At 36.6% G+C, this 23,309-nt stretch overlaps 1 protein-coding gene across 3 annotated transcripts in view; it reads right to left on the bottom strand.

The window, feature by feature from the left end:
- Positions 1-1,680: 1,680 nt before the first annotated feature.
- PHKB (phosphorylase kinase regulatory subunit beta) overlaps positions 1,681-23,309 on the bottom strand; it is a 234,514-nt gene continuing 212,885 nt past the window's right edge. For all 3 annotated transcript variants that reach the window (XM_052656554.1, XM_052656553.1, XM_052656555.1), the window contains exons 27-31: positions 16,039-16,173; positions 9,843-9,972; positions 5,205-5,312; positions 3,106-3,246; positions 1,681-2,457 (exon numbers count right to left, since the gene is read on the bottom strand). In XM_052656554.1, the coding sequence (XP_052512514.1) occupies positions 2,320-2,457; positions 3,106-3,246; positions 5,205-5,312; positions 9,843-9,972; positions 16,039-16,173 (652 nt within the window). In that variant the 3' untranslated portion in view covers positions 1,681-2,319. The remainder of the gene's footprint in view (positions 2,458-3,105; positions 3,247-5,204; positions 5,313-9,842; positions 9,973-16,038; positions 16,174-23,309) is intronic.

Genomic DNA, 23,309 nt, shown 5'->3' with positions numbered 1-23,309 from the left:
TGGGGTGACTGTACAGTCTGATTGTAGTATTCAAATACATCCGCACTGCCAAATATAAGTTGTTCTAGCTCTTTTAAATTATTGGCCATTGGAGATAAAACACTTATTTCAATGATACCACTTTTATTTCCTATTATGTTACTAGTGGAATTTTCTTAAGAGCCAGATTTATGTTCTTTATTTTATCAATTTCTCCGAATCAAATTAAAAACAATTCGAATGACTAGTGAGGAATTCTCTTTGAGCAATAAACACTCACAGCATTTACAGCTTGCAGAAGTGGTTTGTAATCCAGTAAGATGATGGTTCTAGACAGAAACCAGTGATTGGTTTGGAATCAGAGACAGTGCAGTCAGAAAACATAGCCTAAAGCAAGAATTCTTGTAGAAGCTAGGAGAACTCCTCCTAAACTGGGTCATTTCCCATAGTCTGAGTCAACTGTTGCTGGCTTCTCCCTTGTGGATTTTACCTGGAAATGTGGCATTCTAACACTACAGTCCCACTAGAGAGAAGAAAAATCAGAGTCTGTGGTAGATTAATGAAATATACATAGATTCTATAATATTAGTTAAAAGTACATAGATTCTGTACTATAGACACAAATCTCAATTCTTTTCATACCACAGAAGTGGAGGAGTTTATTACATAATCTAACAGTATAACTTATTTCTTAATATTCATTTATTTAGCTGTATGGGATCTTAGTTGTGGCACACAGGCTCTCCATTGCATCACGTGGGATCTTCTGCTATGGCACGCGGACTCTCTAATTGTGGCCTGTGGGCTCAGTGGTGGCAGCATGTGGGCTCTGTAGTTGTGGTGCACAGGGATCTTAGTTTCCCAGCCAGGGATCAAACCCTGTCCTCTGCACTGCAAGGCGGATTCTTAACCACTGTACCACCAGGGAAGTCCTGGACCTTACTATTCTTAACTGTAAAACTAGGATAACAATTTCCGCTTCATATGATTAGTATACAAATTTGATAGTATAATTCATGTGAATCACTTAATACATAACAGATTCTGAAAATATTTTTCTCTCTGATTTCTTAAAACAAAAAAGTTCTATAAGGTAAGATTTTACCTGACTTTTCTCAGTTCTGCCAACCAGCACACTCTTTGCAAGTGTACCTCAAAGATATGAGGAACGTGCCCGACTCCAGATTTTTTCACGTGCTCCTGCATCCGTTTATTTCATGTCAACCTGACTTGTCGCTTAAGCTACTTGTCCTTTCTGTCTTAGATCCTTTCAAGACTTTATAAATGGGCTGTATTTTCTGTGACAAGTTTGACTTTTCAGGTGAAACTCCCATAAGGCTAGTGAGAAAAATGACTCCCTTTGGGGTCAGGGCTCAAATTAATAGGCTTCACTGTAACATTCAGTAAGGAAATAAAGTGATGAAATTTTAATGTTTAACCTATGTTATATTTTCATTAACATTAGCTTAAGTAAATTTGGTAACAAAATATGTGTAATGGTAGGTACCATAGATTCTCTTTCATCTCCTGATCAATTAAATGAAAATATTCAGGAGTAATAAATTCAATATTGAGAAGAATGAGAACAAAGAATGTATTCAGATATATTCATTAATTCAGAAATAAAATTTAATGATTTTTAATTTTGTTTTTATGAGTACAAACTAGGTTAACAGTTCATACTTATTTTTACTAAGGATGCAAAGAAAATATTTGATAAGGTATAGGTTTATTACTTTAGTCCAACCCCTACAGTTAGCACAAATACAAAACCATAATAATGTTTACAAGGTAAAAATCATACAATAGCTCTGTATTCTAAAATATTACCAATAATGCAGTTTGAGAATAAAAATACCAGCCTGTTGATTTTGCTTTTATGATGCATATTAATATCTTGTTCTAGAAGCATGTTACTTAACAAGAATTCACCATTTTTTCAATATACTTTCTTTCCCGGTATGCATTATTAGTTGGAAAATTCATTTAATTGACAGTAAGGTGGGAATTCAATCCAAAATGAGCAAAGGCTCAATTTGAAGAGTTATGTAATCAGAAAACATGCAGTGATAAACTCGTTTAATAAACTATTACTACTGCTCAGTAAAGATTATTACTGTAGTTGGCATAATCATGAGAACTTATTTTCAATTGATTACAAGCATTTCTTACCATTAGATTGGTTATGGCATGCAAGAAGTCCAATAATTCCACCAAGGGTGTGGCGACCACTTCACCAGCATGGTCAGCCCACACATTAATGGCTGCCTTGCTTAAGCTTCAACACAAATACCACACTGCTGGAAAACCTGTCTTAGCAAGTCTCTACCACTTTCCTCACTAGCTAACCAGACACGGGTCATCATTGCTTGGCTTGACTTCTCCTTCCAGCAGCAGATTCATCACGACCTTTGTCAAATAGCTGCATGTTCCTCTTTTTCCCAGAGGGGGAGTGTTGTAAAAGGAAGTCATGTCATCCTACAAAGGAAAATAGTAAGTGAGTTGTCTGAGTTTTTGTTTGTAAAGAGTTGACAGGTAAAATCAGTGTCAGCCAAGAGGGAAAAATAAATTCACAGGAAGATTTCCTTGTGGAAAATATGAGCTTCTTGAGTTTTTCTTTTATTTTCCTGAGGCAACTTCTCAGCATATAAAACAAAGACAGTATTTTCAGTATTCTCCTTTTTGCTGATAATTTTTATTCATTTAGGGAAACTTTTTATGGATGAGAATAAAATATTAAACAGGCGGCCTGGAAGAAGCTATACTAGGTAGTACATAGCACCAGTGTGGCCTGTTACTCATTCCCATCCTCCCAGAGTTTAATTTTATAACCTTCTGGAATCCATGGCTTCTTTCTGGTAAAACACATTTTAACTGCTAACTACAAATGGAAATTTATCTCTTCTTAGATATCTTTCTAGTCAGAACTTTTTAGCTGAATTGACTACTAATTGATTAAAAAGTAACATTAATTCCTCAAATAAATCAGACTTCCTCCTGTTTTGTACTCTGTATATCTGTTTTGTACTCTGTATATCTGTTTTGTAAGTTAAATGATAAGGGATTTAGGGATACTTTGAAGAATTGAGAAAAAAAATTCGACAAAAAGCTATTTTCTCTACTTACTTGTTTTTCAACTTCCTTTAGTCGACTCTCATCTTTCTGAAATTCATGAAATGCTTCTTTCACCAGTTTGTCAAGATCTACTTTGTCTTGAAATTCTAGCTCAGGGTTTCTTTCCAGTACAATGGATACGACCATTAGTAACTAGAAGAGACAGACATCAAAAGCCAATTATATGAACCATAAAAGCAACATAGTCTGCATATGTTTTCATTCTTTGCTCAGACTGATGGATGGTCCTTGTATTCCACAGCCTGTTCTGTACAATGATAGGTGTTAGGATCATCTATGGATGGAATCTTCCTAACTATAAAAATTAATAACATGAGTTCTGTTTGGAAATCTCACTTTTTTTTTTTCATTGTCTGTATCCCTGTAGCTATATGGAAATGTTTTTCAGTCGCTTAAATAAAATCGATAACTTAGAAAAATGACTTTTCTAATCCTGTCACAGTACATAGTACCCTATAGTATCCAAAGTGTCTGAACTCTCTCTAGTCTTTAGACCTTCATGCTTAGTGGCAAGCAAGCCACTCTTTGGTGGACCAAAACAGGGTCCAGTGGTGCAGAGGCTGCCTCAGAAAGCAAGGCAGATGAGTACAGTGGAGATTTTGGATCTACGCTTAAGATCAAATGACTTGAAGTCTAGCATGCCAAAATGAGTATAATTCTCATTTTTCTCAGGGGACAGTTATGTTTTAAACAATATACTTAACTGTGATTCTTTATGACATGAGCACTATTTGGTTTGTATAAGCTATCTTAGTTTAAGGCATCATCCTATTGTTTGGCTACCGTGTACATTTATCCTAAGTAGTAATGTTCATTTTATATGACAAACTGTAATATGCAAAATTGTATCTGAGTATACAATGCTTGGTAAAGACTTTCTGATGATGATTATGGTTCCTGGTTTGTACATGAAACAGGATAAAGACATAATTTCCAACTTGGGAATCTTTCTAATATACTTTATTGAAATGTTTCCCAATTAGTACCTGAAAGAACCAAAGGAAACACTAAAAAAATCCAGGAGTCATAATGTGGGAGACCTTGGGGCAGAGCTTTAGCCGAAAGAATCTGAAGTTTTGCTCAAGTTCTAAAGGTAAATTTCTTCTGCAAAGAGAATGACCACATTTTAGGGGCATCTATAGGCATGAGATAACAAAAGGTTAACTGTACAAAGAAGGCAATCACTTTTCTAAAAATCCCATCTTTTCTTCACCCCAGTCTCTCTCTGTCTCACTCCCATAAGCAATGAAACTGATTGGCTGATACTCTTACCCAAATTCTGGCCTATCATAGATGAGGCTGAATCTTGCTCAGCTGACTGTAGCTCCAGACATGCTAGATTTTAGGAGGTGCCACATCCAGTTCAGCACTCACTGAGAGCTTCTGTAGCAATAGGACATATTACCCACCCTCAAGAGAGACAGAGTCTGATGGAGACATTCCCAGAGAGACAAAGTGAGGATGAGCTATACATTATATCCATTCAAGGGAGTCTCTATGTATTTGATATAATACTTTAAAATGGCAAAAATGTATGTGTATGTGTGCATGCACAGGTGTGTGTATTTTAGCATTTAACTTTATATGCAGCAATGATGATATACAAAATTACACGCTTTCTCTGTTCACAGAGATGTCTGGAAAGGTGTCCCTCAAAATAATAGTGACGATCTATTGCTAGTGGATATGGAGATATATTTTGGTTTTCTTTTCTATAATTTTTTCAACTATTGAACTTTTCTACAATAGTCATGAGTTATTTCTGTAAACAGGAAAAAATGAAAATAAGACAAAAAGAAAAAGGTCACCTCCTTTCTTTTATGGTACTGCTGATGCACTTACTGTGGAGATTAGTGTGTAGCTGGGAAAGCTGGCCAGTCAGTCTTTCTACCCTGATGGATTTAAGATGTTTGAATTGTTTGTGTGCCTCGACTCAAGGGTCAAGGATGGCCATCTCCTCCAGGACTAAACTGGAGATCTGGGTTAGGTGAGGAGTGAATTCCTGGCCTCGTAAGCAGTTTCCTTCACACTGGTTTTCAGGGAGCAGATAGAAAGCACTTCTTCAGCACTCTACATTTTTAAATACAAACCTCCACGACAATCTGTCTGTATTTTGGCTGGTCAATATTTCCCAACATGTCTTCAACAAGGAGAGAGAAATTCATCTCATACATGGTCATATCTGACAGGGTTGGTTGCTGAAAAAAATAACTCAGCATTAAAATGCTGCATTGTTACACTCTGGTTCCTGCTTAACAGGAAAATTTCATTCGCTAGTATCTTTTTCAGCTTCTACAAAACCTTAGAGAGCATTTTCAGCTATATGACTGGATTTTATATATGTCAAACTACTTAAGCTAACCAGCTGACTCTTGTGATAAATTAAACCTCCTGTTTTTAGTAGTTATCTTTCCTGTATTAATGTATTTAGGGAAAAGAGGACTGCATTAGAAAACTACTTCAATACACAAAAGGAATGGCCAAAAATTGAACAACACATAAGAATACATATTGCTTTCAAAATTAACACAACAAGTTATGCTTGCCATCAGACTTCAGCCTCTAAGTCACTTGCTATTGAATTAACATCATTTCTGTGGCAGGTCCTTCTGAGCTGGCAGCATAAAAATGCACACAAATAAGTGAAACAATATCATGTACAGAAATGGTAAGCAAACACAGAAAAAAGGAAAACAAAAAAATTTTTCTCTAATCTCTTTATATTTCATTTAAAACAAGAGTACTGTAAAAATCTTCCATATACTTTCCACAAACCAAATGAAAGCAGAAAATAAACAAAGAAAAAATCTTGGCATGCATCTTCAAAGGATGGAAGGAAAGGCTCTAAACGTTAGGCTTGAATGACGGAAAGCAGATGGAGTCACCAGAATTATTACCAGAGATGAAGAGATGATGAGTCATACGTATTTGCCTTTACCTCAGAGCATGATCTACAGTGAATTTACTCATACCCTAGAACATGTGTATCTACTTACTATTCAAAATGGGATTAAGCCCATTGTCTCCTTTCAGTTAAATGACAGCAATATTATTTTGCTTGGTGTAATAATGCTTCAGTCCTATATTCAATATGGTCCATCTATTGTATTTTGTATTCAATACAATCCAACATACTGTCAATGATTATAGGTAGTACCTAATTCAGGGAAAAATGAAGCTGGTGCAGGCATACCTTGTTTTATTGTGCTTCACTTTACTGTACTTTGCAGATTTTTGTTCTTGTTGTTCATTTTACAAATTGAAAGTTTCTGGCAGCCCTGTGTTTTTAGATGATAGTTACCAATTTTCAGCAAATAAGTACTTTTAAATTAAGGTATGTATATTGCTTTCTTAGATATAATGCCTAGCATGCCTAGCAGACTACAGTATAGTGTATACATAACTTTAATATGCACTGAATAACCAGAAAAAATTATGTAATTTGCTTTACTGTGATCATCTGGAACCAAACTTTCACTATTTGAGATATGCCTGCAATTATAACTGTTTAGATGTCTAGCAATGAGATTAATGGGGTTACGGAAGGAAAGGAAGATCTTTTCATGGGTTCACATCAATGTCCTTTTAATAGATCTCATTTGAAAAGTCAGCATAGCTAGTATGCAATATGATAATTAAATCTAGAGAAGAGCTATCAGGCTACCTTATTTTCCAGTCTCTGAAACAAGTGCAAAGTGTAGCAAAGGAGTTAAGAGGAAAGGCTCAGAAGCCAAACTGCTGGGAAGCGGGTCACACTAGGTCAGGTGCTTCCTAGATGTACGACTTTGGGAAAACCACTGAGCTGTGTTGCAGTCTCCTCATCTGTCAAACAGTAGTAATACAGTTCAGTTCAGTTCAGTCGCTCAGTTGTGTCCGACTCTCTGCGACCCCATGAATTGCAGCACGCCAGGCCTCCCTGTCCATCACCAACTCCTAGAGTTCACTCAGTTCATCATCGTCCATCGAGTCGATGATGCCATCCAGCCATCTCATCCTCGGTTGTCCCCTTCTCCTCCTGCCCACAATCCCTCCCAGCATCAGAGTCTTTTCCAATGAGTCAACTCTTCGCATGAGGTGGCCAAAGTACTGGAGTTTCAGCTTTAGCATCATTCCTTCCAAAGAAATCCCAGGACTGATCTCCTTCAGAATGGACTGGTTGGATCTCCTTGCAGTCCAAGGGACTCTCAAGAGTCTTCTCCAACACCACAGTTCAAAAGCATCAATTCTTCGGTGCTCAGCCTTCTTCACAGTCCAACTCTCACATCCATACATGACCACTGGGAAAACCATAGCCTTTACTAGACGGACCTTTGTTGGCAAAGTAATGTCTCTGCTTTTGAATATGCTATCTAGGTTCGTCATAACTTTTCTTCCAATGAGTAAGCGTCTTTTAATTTCATGGCTGCAGTCACCGTCTGCAGTGATTCTGGAGGCCCCCAAAATAAAGTCTGACACTGTTTCCCTATCTATTTCCCATGAAGTGATGGGACCAGATGCCATGATCTTCATTTTCTGAATGTTGAGCTTTAGGCCAACTTTTTCGCTCTCCTCTTTCACTTTCATCAAGAGGCTTTTTAGTTCCTCTTCACTTTCTGCCATAAGGGTGGTGTCATCTGCATATCTGAGGTTATTGATATTTCTCCCGGCAATCTTGATTCCAGCTTGTGTTTCTTCCAGTCCAGCGTTTCTCTTGATGTACTCTGCATATAAGTTAAATAAGCAGGGTGACAATATACAGCCTTGACACACTCCTTTTCCTATTTGGAACCAGTCTGTTGTTCCATGTCCACTTCTAACTATTGCTTCCTGACCTGTATACAGATTTCTCAAGAGGCAGGTTAGGTGGTCAGGTATTCCCATCTCTTGAAAAATTTTCCACAGTTTATTGTGATCCACACAGTCAAAGGCTTTGGCATAGTCAATAAAGCAGAAATAGATGTTTTTTTGGAGCTCTCTTGCTTTTTCCATGATCCAGCGGATGTTGGCAATTTGATCTCTGGTTCCTCTGCCTTTTCTAAAACCAGCTTGAACGTCAGGGAGTTCACGGTTCACGTATTGCTGAAGTCTGGCTTGGAGAATTTTGAGCATTACTTTACTAGCATGTGTACCTACCACAAAAGACAGTTGTAAGGATTAAAGGAGCACTTAGAAAAGTGCCTGGCACTTAAAAATACTTAACACATTGTCAGCAAGGAGAGAATATGCCCAGGCGATCAGATAATTAAAAGAAAATCTGGTTGGTATTTTAGGAGGCTGGGAAAGAAGCAACAGAAGGCTGCAACAGTCCACTGTGCCCAGACAAAGGCCCAGTAGAAGCAGCAGGACACGAGCAGTTGAAGTGGGTCCCTGCCCAAAGGAGACAGAGGCGCTCCATACAATGGTCACAGAGAGCACCTTGGGAAGGACTGGAGCACCTATACTGACAACCAACAAAAACCAATCAACAGTCCGTGAACAGCATAAAAAATACTTTTAAAAAGTTCTTATTCATTTTTAGAAAAAAATAATAGATTCACAAAGTTCAAAAATCTGAAAGGTTAAAAAGGAGTATCAGTACGCCCAAGCTGTACCATAGACCACAGTCCCTTTCCCCAAAGGCAAAGAAAAGAATTCTATCGATTTCTTGTGGGTTCTTTCATAAATACCCTATGTACATATAAACAAAATGAGTATAGGTGTGTGTTTTAAGAATATTTTATTTTCACAGATATAGAGATCAAACTAGTAGTTACCAGTGGGGTGAGGGAAGAGTAGAGGGGCAAGATAGGTGTGGGAGACTAAGAGGCACAAACTATGTTAAAATAAATAAATATGCTACAGCACAGGGAATATAGCTGATATTTTATAATAACTTTAAATGGAATATATTCTATAGAAATATTAAATCACTATGTTGTATACCTGAAACTCACATTGTATATCAACTATACTTCAATAAAAAAGGAATACTTTGATAAAGACCTTTTATCACAAAGAATTTGGCTGATGTTTCAACACTATAAACAAATATAGTACTCCATTTCTAGAAGGCCTAATTATTCACGTTTGTGCATAAGCAGAATGATTTAGGTGTCAGAATTAAATTAAAGAATTAAAGAGGCTGGCTAGTTGCTATAACCTGGAAAACCATTTGAAGAAGGGAATACTAATTCATTCAGATCAAACGTCAGTTACCTCTCAGTTAAATAAGTGATTGTCTAATGACCTAAAAGTTACTGTACTTTTCACGTTCAATTCAATTTTTAATTAGTAATTTCTAGCCACAGCATTACTAAACCACTTTGTTTCTTACGACTGATTTGGTTTTTGAACGTATGTTTTCCTGTTTGAGAGGTTCCCTGCCACTGGCCTATTGCACTTGGTGGTATTTCTACCATCATTGCTATTATTTCTAATCCACCTGATCAGGCTTCTTATTTTTCTCCTTTCAAGTATCTAAATATTCTTAGAAAATGAAATAAGTAGAAAGGTCATTTGCAAAGCAGAGAAGGGAAGAACTCTCTGCTCCTTTGTAGCTGCTCAGTCACTAAGTCCTGTTCGATTCTTTGCGACCCCATGGAGAGTAGCACACCAGGCTTCCCTGTCCTTCACCATCTCCTGGAGCTTGCTCAGATTCATGTCCATTAAGTCTGTGATGCTATCTAACCATCTCATCCTCTGCTATCTTCTTTTCTCTTTAGGTCTCTTTAGAAGGCCCTTTTACTGACACAAACACAGTGGGGCTGTACCTGGGGCAAATGCCTCCCGGCTACAATGATTCCATTGGGTGTGCGTTCCAGAATCTGCCATACTCTGTCATAGAACCCAGGTGGGGTTCTATTCAAAGAGCCATCGATTTGCCGCCTGTTCAGCCAACATCTGTGGACCAAAGGAAAATGCCTCAGTGTTGAAAAACAAGCTTGTTCTGGCAAAAAGCAGTGCTTTTAAATGGATTAATTGTTCCAACAGAGTGAGCAATAAAAGCCAAAATCCATCAATGATACATATCTACCATGTGTTACAGAGGTTATTAAATATTTCACAGTGAAAACAGAACTTACAGGAAAGGAGAAAATCCTTAAGATTTTAAAAAATTTAACAGGCAAAATGTTATTCTCTAGTAAGTTTCTTACAACTCACTATGTGATCAAATGAGTTTCTAACATGCAACACAGTTCAATTTAAAAACACAGGAACAGTCAATTTCAAAATAAGTTCACCTGGTCCTCACGTGCAATAAAATGTAAGTTCCATGAAGACATGGGCATTGTATATATAGTTTGATTACTCCTATATACCTCTCCAAGAAAGGTGCTTAATAACCACCTGATAAGTGAGTGAGTGCTCAAAAAAGCATAATGTATCTAATAAAACTGTTGTTGTTTAGTCACAAAGTTATGTCTGACTCTTTTGGGACCCCAGGGACTCTAGCCTGTCAGGCTCCTCTGTCCATGGGATTTCTCAGGTAAGAATACTGGAGTGGGTTGCTATTTCCTTCTCCAGGGGATCTTTATGACCCAGGGATCAAACCCAAATCTGCATTGGCAAGTTGATTCTTTTTTTTTTTCCTTCAAATATATTTATTTATTTATTAATTTTTCTTTTTTCCTTTTTTTTAAAATTTATGGGGCAAGTTGATTCTTTACCACTGAGCCACCAGGGAAGCCCATCTAATGAAATTACCTTATTTTAAACCTTATACGTTAATTTAAACCTTATATTTAGTTTTCTACTTAAATTCAACCAAAGTACTGGTGCTAAAAAATCAGCTACCAAATCTTTCACGTCATAATAATTAATGAAGAGTCAAAATTCTAGATCTATTATTTTAATGAATTTAAGTTTTAAATCTTAAAAATATAATAGTTACTTCAATCACAAACTGCTAAAGATACAGAATTTGCACAATCCGAAAAGAATAAACAAATGACATAGTAGTATATTATTACAAAAGCTGAAGATAGGAACACATTAATTTTTTATACTTGATATTAAAACAGGCAGCAGAATAAAATGTGTCATCAACCACAAGTAACAATCAACAATATTTCTAGGTGTGAAACTCGTTATGCAGGATACAGTGATCAGAAAAAGACATTTTTTGTTCTGGTGAAAGAGGACCGAGAAGTTACATCACTACACAAGTGAGGAGGCATCTCCTTCGGATTTATAGCTTCTTTTGGTAGGCCCAGATTTGTGTGGCTGGGTTCAGTGCTATGCTAAAGAAAAAGCCAAAAAGGTTCCTTTGTGATGTTTTATTTTGGATAATGGGTATGCAAACTGAATATTTTGCATGTGATTCTTCCCCTTACTTTGTTTGGCAACAACAACAAAAAATGTTTTCAGAGTTCTGTGAAGTCATAGTTAAGACTATAAAAGGAAGATGTTTGCTTAGAACAACATAAAAGGTAGAAATGTGTGACTATTCACAGAGCAGGAATTATTTTAGAAGAATTCTCTTATTTTTATCTTTTGACTTTTTACTTAGAAAAAAAAGGTTTACAGAAAAGCCAAAAAAAAAGTTCCCCTACTCAGCCTCCTTTACTTTCTGTCATGTTACATAATCAATAGTACAACTGTCGAAACCAGGAAATAAACATTGGTAGAATACTACTAATCTTATGGACCGTACTCAAATTTTGCCAATTTCACTGCAAATTTCCTTGTTTTGGTCCTGTGTCCCATCCAGGACACCACACTGCATTAAGTGTTCAGGTCTCCTTAGGCTCTTCTAATCTGTGACAGTTCCTCAAACTTTATCTTTCACAACTTTGACATTTTAGAAAAGTCAGTTATTTTGCAGAATGTACCTCAATTTAGGATTGTCAGATGTTTTCTCATGATTAAACTCAGGTTATGCAGTTTTGCAATAGCCAGAAATGGCTGTACCCTTCTCAGCACATCGTATCAGGGGGTATGGAATGGTGATGCATCTTACTACTGATGATGTTAACCTTGATCATTTGGTTAAGGTGGAGTCTGCTCGGTTTCTTCACTGTAAAGTTACAATTTTTCCTTTTACAATTAAAAAGTATCTTGAGTGGAAATACTCTGAAATTATACAAATTCCCATTTCTCATCATACTTCCACCCACTAAATTTAGGGGTTCTTGCCTGCAATGGTTATTGTTGTACTTGCCTAATGGTGATCATTATTCCACCTACATTATCATCATTCCACCTATACTTATTAACTGTAATTCTATTGTAAAAAGAGTCCCTTCTCTCCCATTTATCTATTTATATCAGCATGGGCTTATGGATCTTTATTCTACTGGATGTAATCCAATAGTATCATTATTTATTTTGTTGCTCAAATTGTCCCAGCTTTGGTCATTGAGCCTCCTTCACATTGTCTCTGGCATCCACCTGAAACACCTCTATAGTTTTTGGAGCATTTTCTTACTTTCTGGCACCACATGATGCTTCAGGTTTATCTTGTGTTTTTTTCTGCCCCAGCCCTGGAATCAACTACTTCTCCAAGGAATCCTGGTTCTTTCCATCAGAAAGTGTTATTTGGAAATCAGTATCTGGGTACCAGGTTTGCTCACTGCTATTGGGGTTTCACTGCTTCTAGGTTCTCTTAGTGGACAGTTAGGAAAGATAAGGATGTATGTTCCCATATACATATACACATTCTCATTTATTTCTGTATCTATCCATCTTTGTAAAAACTATGAATTCACAGTGATACTTCCAATTCCAATCAAACACCACGGGGTATATTCTAGCCATTCTCCTTTCCTTATCTCTAACTATATATTTCAACAGTGAAAAAAAATCTGGCTCAAATTAGCTGCAATATATTGAATTATTTATTTAATCTCAGTGTGTATATGTATGCTGCTGCTAAGTCGCTTCAGTCGTGTCCGACTCTGTGCGACCCCATAGATGGCAGCCCACCAGGCTCCGCCGTCCCTGGGATTCTCCAGGCAAGAACACTGGAGTGGGTTGCCATTTCCTTCTCCAATGCCTGAAAGTGAAAAGTGAAAGTGAAGTCGCTCAGTTGTGTCCGACCCTCAGCAACCCCATGGACTGCAGCCCACCAGGCTCCTCTGTCCATGGGATTTTCCAGGCAAGAGTACTGGAGTCGGGTGCCATTGCCTTCTCCGGTGTATATGTATATGCACCATACATTGGGTTGACCAAAAAGTTCGTATGGGTTTCTCTATAAGATGTCATGGAAAAACTCAAACGAACTTTTCAGCCAACCCAATATATAACACTATGCATGTGTGTATAAATATCAGAACTGCTAATTCCTACCTCTGTGAGAAAAAATAATTAGTCCAGGATTTGTGTGCAGTTCTTTTTTGTTTAGCTTTACAGTGTTTAGTCAATGTTTTCCAAAGGTACTTTGGTTAATTCTTGTCTTCCCCTCCCCCTCCGGTGTGGTAATATTATTCATTTGTAATATGGTTAGGGTCAATTGTTACTGTGTGTATTCTATTTTTGGATTAATCTCCATTAATGATTTATGTTTGGGGAATAATTATTTATATTTTAGAAGTATCACTGGAGTTGGAGAGTCAGAGCTATTCAAATGGTCTGAATTTGAAGTATTGCTCTCCCCTCAACCCTACTGCTCTGGATCTATTTTTTTCATTCTTTCCACCCTGTTCCCACCCACTCTCTGAAGGTAACCAATTTCACTAGTTTCTGATTTAGCCTTCCTGTATTTCTTCTGCAAAAATGAGCAGATATCCTCTTCTTTCTTACATGAAGAGTACATGAAGAGTAGAGTACTATATTCTTTAGTACTTTGCTATTCTCAAGTAACAATACAGCCTAGAGATTATTCCCTATCAGTTCATAGAGACCACACTTGTTCTTTTTCACAACTTCATAATACTCCATTGTGTGGACATTTACCACAGTTTATTCAACTAATTCCCCATGTATGAGGACTTAGGCCATGGGCATTCCAAAATTTGCAATTATATGATGATGCACTGAATAACCTTGTGCATATATACTCACATTGTTGGAGGCATATCTCCAGGGTGGGTCCTTAAAAATAAGATGAAGACTGCTGGTTTAAAGGGTAAGTGCTCATCTAGGCTTTCTTTAAGATATTATCAAATTCTCATATAGAAGGGTTATACTCATCAGCTGTATATGGGAGTATCTGTTTTCTCCATAGCCTCAGCAAATGTTCCCCATACTCTTTAACTCTGCCAGTCTGATAGATGAGAAATGGTATCTCAATGTGTTTTAATTTACATTTCTCTAATTATGAGTTAGTTTGAACATCTCTCCAAATATTTAAGGTCCATTTTAAATATTTTAAATGAATTGATCAATCATATCTTCCTCCATTTTTCTCTTAGGTATTTTTGTGCTTTATCCCTCAATTTTTAAGAGTTAGTATTAACTCTTTGTAACACATGTTTTGCTCCAGCTTCTCAAGTTGTCTTTTGGCATTGCCTATCTTTTTCTATGAACAATGCTGTTTTTAATTTTTATATAGTTTTATTAATCTTTTATTGCCCCTAGGTTTGAGTCATAGTTAGAAAGTCTTTCTCATACCAAGGTTACAAAGGAATTTACCCATATTTTCTTCCAGCTAAGTCATGTCCAATTTTTTGTGATCCCCTGGACTATAGCCCACCAGGCTCCTTTGTCTGTGGGATTTCTCAGGCAAGAATACTGGAGTGGGTTACCATTTTCTCCTCCAGGGGGTCTTCCCGACCCAGGAATTGAACCCACGTCTCCTGCCTGCACCTCCACAGGCAGGTGGATTAGCACCGGCACTGGCACAGGCATTGGCAGGTGGATTCTTAACCACTTGAGCCACCTGGAAAGCCTTTAGCACTAGCACAGTTTCATTTTTTTAAATGTTTAGATCACTCATCTGTTTGGAGTTTATTCTTAAATACAGTATAAAGTATGGATTTTATTTTATCTTTTCCAAGTGGTTATCCAGTTGTTACATCACTAGTTATTGAAAAAGTCCATCCTTGACCTAATGATTTGAGATGTCACCTCTATCACACACAAAATTTCCAGATGTGACTGGGGGTCTATTTCTGGACTTTCTATTCTGTTCAAAAGTTCTATTTTTCTCTTCATGTACTAGCATCACATTATTTTAATTATAAAGGCTGTTAAATATTTTAACTGTCTCTCTTAGGGCAAGTCTTTATGTTTTCCTGGTTATTCTTGCATGTTTGTTTTTCCATATGAATTTTAGTATTTACTGGTCTAACTCCATAAAACAGCTTGTTGGAATTTTGTTGGAATTGTTAGACATCTTTAAAGTCTTCCTGTTAAAGAAAAAGGATGCTTTTCTGTTTGTTCACATCTACCTTTGCAGAAGACTTCTTTCCTAGGTATTTCTAGGCATATAACTATATCATTTTAGAAAGTACCAGGCACACAAATAGTGCTCAATAACTGTTTGCCTAAGTAATTATATTAATACTGTTTTTGTAATAAAAATAACTCTTCAATTCAAAGCAATCCAAAGTATTTGCTTTACTTATATTCTAAGATTGGTACAAGTTACGTTTAAGACAGTTTACTCTGAAGATTATAGTCTACTTAAAGAGACAGAGTTACAAGCAAGAATTTAACTAACATTATCAAACCCAAACTTGTGTGCCAAAACGTTGGGAGGAGATGGTGAGTGCTACCAAAGATCAGAAAAGGAACTGACCAAAGTAGAATGAAGTACTACATTCTACACAGAATAATAAAAATTATTACAAACTATACCCAGAAAAAGTATAAAATTCAAATCAATACAAAATTACAACCGAAGACAGACATTTTAATTAGTATCTCTATGTATGCTGCCCTTCTAGTATTGACACTTTGCTACATTTTATTTCTTATTAACATCTTACTAATTTCATACACACACACACACACACACACACACACACGTATAAAATGTTATTGTAAATCCAGAGTGTCCTGTAGGTAACAAAGGACCGTCATTACCTTCCATTCTGTTGAGGCTGGAGAATATCCAATAGAAGCTGTTTTACTTCACTAGGTGACAGTTGATATAAGTCTCTGGCTGGCTTGTTTCCACCACGGATTTGTAGTTCATACTCCATAGCATGGATGATCCACCTGAAACAAAACAAGGGAAGCACGAATCAGTAACTCTTAAAATAAAATCACTTTGTGCTTTTCATTGCAATGCCCTTAACAGCACTGACCCATCCAAAGAAGAATGAAAAAGGCCATTTAAATTTCCTAAACTTCTGACAGAATTACTTCAATCAAGATTGTGTGACATGATTAGACTGTTAAAAATGATGCCTGCTCTTGCATATGTGGTAAGGTAGTAACACATGAAAATAAACTTAGGTTACTACCAAATGAGATTGATGAGTAGTAGCTGTCACATTACTATTTTCTTAATAATAGATACATGGAAAAAATAAATAGGATAAAAACTCATTCTAAGAAATGAGCTGTGATATACTATTATATAAATGCTCCTTTCCCAGGAAGGACAAGTATTTCTTACCTACTACATTTATTTTGTAGTCATTCCCGTGTAATTAGAAGGGATAGAGAAGTACCTTTTAAATACAGAGACACAGGTAGTTATAACTTAATTATACTAGTATATTAGAGAACACACTTTATTCAACAGATTTCAGAAGAATCTACTCTTTAATAGATATTTAAATGCTATTCATAAAATATGTTTTTATTACAGAGACAGCTTTATTATGATTATTTAGGAAAGCATTTATTGAGCACTGTTTGTGTGCCTGGTAGTTATATGCCTGGAAATGCCCAAAATATTTCATCATTTTATGTGTAAATAATTTTACTCTTTAATTTGAGAAGCTTTTAGTATTTTTATAGTGTCATCTCATTTCATTTCTGTTATTCTGAGGAAAGAACTCCGATAAACCAGTTATGCAAATTGAAGAAAACTCTGGAAATAACACTGTGCCTTAGGGAATCAGAACTCTACACACCATTAGGAAAAGCCAGGGAATTAGTTTTACACAGCAGAATCCTATACTTTATCCTTAAATCCTTCGTTGAAAACTGAATAACAGACAGGGACTGGGAAAGCATCTGGAAAGAATGTGTCTCTGTTTACTCAGGTTTTGTCTCAAAAGAGGGGCTGTACAGCCAGTGCACAGGCAGAAACATATAATAGTTACAGCAATGAAGATTTAAAGTAGGGAAGCTACTGCACCCAAATATTTCAGCATCTTTCTCTTGATGCACTCCTTTGAAAGACTGCCTACAAGGGTTATCACAGATATAGAGATGAAAGAGTTAGATGGAAATAACCAAAAATTAAAGTCTTTCTTTCTGCCAAGGCTGGTTTGCAAAACAATACTGATGCATCCTGATGGACTGACTTTAATGTCTCTCAGTGGAAAAAAATGGCAGGAAAAATGGTAACAGTTTCCGGTTGAACAGTAAGTAATATCAACCAAGCATATTGCCCTGCCCACTTAGCCAGGCCACAGGAGACAAAGCAGTGTGCCCCTGCTCTGTGACTGCTCCAATCCCGATAAGGCAACTCTCACCTCTTTTTCCTATCCTCTTCACTATTCTTCGTTGTTGCCATTTCTGGAAGTTAGGCATTTAACTAGCCTGGCAGTTGGATACTGAGATAGATTATACTCAATTATAGAGTATCTACTCAATTATAGAGTATCTCAATTAGAGTATCTACTCAAGATAGATTATACTTGAAGAAATACTCAAGAATAGGACATAATAATGTAAAAAACATACTATTACCACTGATAGTACATAACAAATATTTAATACTTGCTCTTTGGTAAGAACAGTAAAGATGACAAGGTGTTTACAAACAACAAAAAACATGTTTGTGAGTTTTCTGATATGTGCAACAGAACTTGTGACAGAGTTAAGATGTACAATTTGCACTTCTCTAATCAGCTGAAAAGAAAAATTGGACTAAACTTAGATTACTGCCAAACACTAGAATTTATTAGGACTTCCTCATATCTCAGTTGGTGGAGAATCCTACTGTGATGCAGGAGACTGGGGTTTGATCCCTGGGTTGGGAAAATCCTCTGGAGAAGGAAATGGCAACCCTCTACAGTATTCTCACCTGGAGAATCCCAAGGACAGAGGAGCTTGGTGGGCTACAGTTCATGGGATTGCAAGAGTTGGACACGAATGAGGGACTTCACTTCACTTAGTGACTAAAACACCAAACCACCAGAATTTCTTTACTTGTTCATCTTCACTATTATGAACTACACTTAGTCAAAATGCTAATACAGACATAAAAGTCACAAGGATACAGTTACTACTTTGGATTTTATTTTGATTTTAAAGTTGCTTATGAAATAAATTCTTACAACATTTCACTTACTGTAAACTGTTCTGTGAACTCTTTAAAATAAAAAAATTCTACTTTTAAGGTTAGACAGAGTTGTTTTCTATTTATTATTGTATTTCTTTATTTAACATTTAAAATTTACATTTGACAGGAAATTTAAAAAAAGCAACACAATCTTTCCTTTTAGTAGTCCTTGGGTAGTTATGATAGAACAGGTTCCACTTTTGTTTGTTTCTTTGAACAGGGATTTTGGTCCAAAGTTGGTTGTTTTTAATATCTGCTTCTGCCTCCCCCTCTATCAGATCGGCTTCCTCCACGGCCACCACCTCTTGGTGCTCCGCGGCTTGAACTGCTGTAGGAATCTCGTGGAGGAGGGTACCCCCTTTCCATAGAAGGGGGAAGCCCTCTTTCTTGTCTGCCAACCCGATCACGACCACTTGGGTAGAGATCACTTCGGCTGCTTGAGTAACTGTCTCGACTTCCACCATATCCGTCACGTGAGCTGCTGTAATCATCATAGCGACTGCTTCCACCATAAGATGGCGGGGGCCCTCGCGTAGGTGGAGCACTACGTGAGTTACCATAACTCTCATATGAATCTCTGTAGGAACCTCCACTTCGATGATCTGAATAGTTACGATCACGACCATAGCCATCTCTATCACTATAGCCTCTTGATGGATAGTCATCACGTGAACTGGAATGACCATAATCACGGTAAGTATAATCTCTTGGTGGTGGTGCATAATCTCTTGTATCACGAGAACTTGGGAAGTTCCCCTTCCATAATTTTTATGTTCTTGTGAGGAAAGAAAGTAAAACATGTTTAATCTTTGATTTTATGACATTGCTTTCAACAAGCAAATGGAATGTTAAGTGTGTTTAAGACTTGACATGTGTACTAGTGGTGTAATCTTCCAAGTAAAAGTGTCCCTAAAGGCCAGTTCCTATAGGATTTCCCCAGTAAATGATGAGGCAAGCAGTTTATCTTACACAAAATATCTAGTCATCTAAAATGGAGAGATGAATCCTCCTGCGTATATAAACAAGCTAGCTATTAGAGGGTGGTCGGGGTATGCTACTCTTAGGATTTCAGAGTGTCTTCAAGCTGAAATCTCAAATGTTCTCAGTATGAAAAACCTGAGATCAGATGCATATATGTAAAAAAGTGCTATTCGCCCAGTAAACCCAGAAAAAAGCAAATGGATAATGCTGGCCATATTTTGCCTTTCTGACATTTCCTTGGGAATCTACAAGAACCTCCCCTTTCCCTCTCCCCAATAAGACCATTTAAGTGTGTGTTAAGCAACTACAGAATACTAAATAAAAAGTTTGGCCAAAACCAAAAAAATAAAATAAAATAAAATAAAATTTACATTTGAGGCAGCTTAGTATAATAGAAGCAACATGAAATTTAAAATTTAAAGACCAGCCTTTTAGTCTACCCAAACAAGTTAACATCATGAAAAGAAAAATGGGGTGAGTAGTATTGTTTTAGATTAACTGTGACTTAAGCAATGTAACAACTAGTGCCTTGTGGGGACCTTCTTTGAGATCCTGATTATTTTTAAAACAAAGTCATTTTGGGAACAACCAGAAAAACATGAATAAAAATATTGTAATATTACAGAATCATTGCTAATTTTGTTGGGTGTGATAATGGTATTGTGGTTATTAAGAAAGTTTCCTTTTCCTTACTTTTGTTGTTGTTTAGTTGCTAAGTTGCATCTGACTTTTTTGTGACCTCATGGACTGTAGCCCACCAGGCTTCTCTGTCCAGGGAAATTCTCCAGGCAAGAATACTGGAGTGGGAGAAACTATTTCCTTCTCTACAGGATCTTCCTGATCCAGGGATCAAATCCACGTCTCTTGCACTGGCAGGCAGATTCTTTACCACTGAGCCACCAGGCAAGCCCCTTCCTTACTTTAGATATATACTTACTAAAATTATGAGGGGTGAAAGTCAAAATGTCTTGGATTTGCTTTATAATCTACAGCAAAAAAAGAAGCAAATAAAGTAAATGCAAATTACTAACAATTGCTTTTACTCATTTACATAATGAGTATAAAAGAATTTACCAACTTGTTCTACTATTACACATTGTTAAATTTTGTCAGGATGAAAAGCAAAAACAATAAAGACACACCTGAATACCAATTCTGTCACTAACCAACTGAGCTCCATTTGCAAGTTATTTTTCAAATGGTAATACTACATTACTATTACTTGTTTAGCTCATTTATGAAAGAAGAAAAAATAAGAACGTTATGTTAAAATTTGTTAAAAGGCTTTTGAAATTATAGAGGTCAATTTTTATGTTCAGATGTTATGTTCAGATTATGTTAGCAAACTCCTTTTACTTGATTCTCAGACTCAGGCTGGAAGAAGTGCCACATCAATTTAACTTTAGGAGGTATCTATCCTCTATTAAAATAAGTAATTAAAATTTTTTTAAAACACTTTTTAAGGTCTTCCCAAAACTTGAGTTATTAAAACTAAACAATATCTATCACATTTACATTTTAAAATCTTCAATGCCATAAACAAAGATAGTTGGAGATCTAAACATTTCCCCAAGACTTCTATTTACAAAGTCCCAGCAGTTCTGTGAGCAAAATACAGAAAACATAGTACTCAGCAGCCACCAAAGAAAGGTGACTGTTTTTCATTCATTTGAGCACAAATTAATCTTATTTGTCAGACTGTTAAAAAAAATGCATTATTCACTAAAAAATATTGGTCAAATTAATCTGTTTAGCTTGGAATTGTTCAAAAGACTAAAACAGAGTTCATATCAAAACAGCTTTAGATATGAACCATCAGAGACTTTGAGAAAGTAAAAAACCAAGAGAGTAAAATCAAAGACATTTTAATCCATTTTTAGAATTACTAATACAAAAGGGCATTAACTCCTTTGCATGGGAAATCTGGTTTCTTACCCACATTGCTGCTGACAAAGTCACCAAACCTGATTTGACAATTCCAGTGTAAAAGCAGTTAATGCAAAATGGGGAAAGCAAGCAAGCAAGCAACTGTGAAAGGTCAAAAGAATGAAGGTTATCCTTGGACAAGATCCTTATAAATTCAGTCTGTCTAAAGAACCAGGGACACGCTCTACTTGCCAATAAGCAAATGAGAAAGAGGCAGATACACATGACTGACCAGATCAACCTTCAAATATATCATGGTCTGACTTGACGATAAATTCCTCCACACTACTAGAAAAATGTGAAGAGGCAGACTAGCATTCCTATATAGTCCTGGGAATTAGCTTGTCCTTCTAAAAACTGTGGCATGTGAGGTTGGTTAGCATATGGTGTATGTACTGGCATTTTTCTTTCCAACCTGCCCCAATTAAGGAGTGAAACAGAAAATAAAAGTTCATGGAAATCTGACATCATTGGCTGACATTCTCTGGAAAAAAAAAAAAAGCAATAAACAATAGCACTGATCCATAGCAAGAAACAACACTTAAAGTAATTATTTTGAGTTTATTTCAAGATACTGAGAAGTATTTGCCAAGTTCACTGCTAAACAAGTGAATGAATAACTGTGCAAGCATTTTACTAAGCTATATGATAGGAAACGAGAAAGTTGCAGGAAGGGATATTTTGTTTGATTCCTATTAATACAGAGAGGGTGATAATTTGGTGAGGCAAAATGAGCTTCCTGTCTGGTAACTGGAGAACAGTCACTCACCCACCCTACCTGTGATCTAATCACAACAAAATAGAGGTAGAACTCGATCATTTCACTTTCTTACCTCGTATCAAATGTCAAAAGCAAAGTCCTGTGAATGAGTATCAAACTATGCTAATGAACTCAGAGCTGCATCTATCTCCTTTTCCCTATCTCCATAGGCCTGGTACCTATGACACCAATGGACTTCTCTAAGCATTGGATGGGTGAGCCACGGATGCACCTGTGGGCAATAGAAGACATGCAATGATCATAGCTGCTTACAGAGGATGACCTGGCAGTATGAAAAGCAGTGATGAAAAAGATTTGATAACATATATCCTCAGGAGTTATCTCCTGAATGACAGACCTAGAGCAGAAAACAGTTGATTGGAGGTCTTTATGCTAATGGGCCTGTCAGGAACTCGATCTATTTCAACCCAAAAGCTGGAGTGCAAATCAATAACAAGACAGCAAATCAAATCATTATCAGACTAGAATACCAATCCTGTGAGCAGGTTAATTTTGTTCACTGGAGTGCCTGATAACAGTAATGTCAAAGAAATTACACTGGCAGGATTAACCTTGGGAAAAAGAGAAAAAAACCATGGTGGTACTGGTTTAAAGCAATTGAAGCAGTGGTTGATGTAAATAAATAAAATTTAAAAACCAAAAACCTGAGAGAGGGAGAGGGGTTAAAACAGAGATATAAGCATACATAGTGCAGGAGAATTATGGGTAACACGTACCACGACCAAGACAAATATTCTTTTTTTTAAAAAATTTATTTTAATTGGAAGCTAATTACTTTACAATATTGTGGTGTTTTTTGCCATACATTCACATTAATCAGCTATGGGTGTACAAGTGTTCCCCCTCCTGATCTTTCTTACCACCTCCCTCCCCATCCCATCCCTCAGGGTCATCCTAGTGTACCAGCCCTGAGCACCCTGTCTCATGCATCGAACCTGGACTGGCAATCTATTTCACATATGATAATATACATGTTTCAATGCTATTCTCTCAAATCATCCCACCCTCACCTTCTCCCCAGAGTCCAAAAGTCTGTTCTTTACATCTGTGTCTCTGTTGCTGTCTCACATATAGGGTCATCATTACCATTCTTTCTAAATTCCATAAATATGCATTAATATACTGTATTGGTGTTTTTCTTTTTGACTTACTTTGCTCTGTATAATAGGCTCCAGTTTCATCCACCTCATTAGAACTGATTCA

The sequence above is a fragment of the Budorcas taxicolor genome, chromosome 18 (genome assembly GCF_023091745.1).
Source record: "Budorcas taxicolor isolate Tak-1 chromosome 18, Takin1.1, whole genome shotgun sequence".
Classification (NCBI taxonomy): Eukaryota; Metazoa; Chordata; class Mammalia; order Artiodactyla; family Bovidae; genus Budorcas; species Budorcas taxicolor.
The sequence above is the reverse complement of the archived record's forward strand: the minus strand, read 5'-3'. Positions and strand labels throughout refer to the sequence as shown.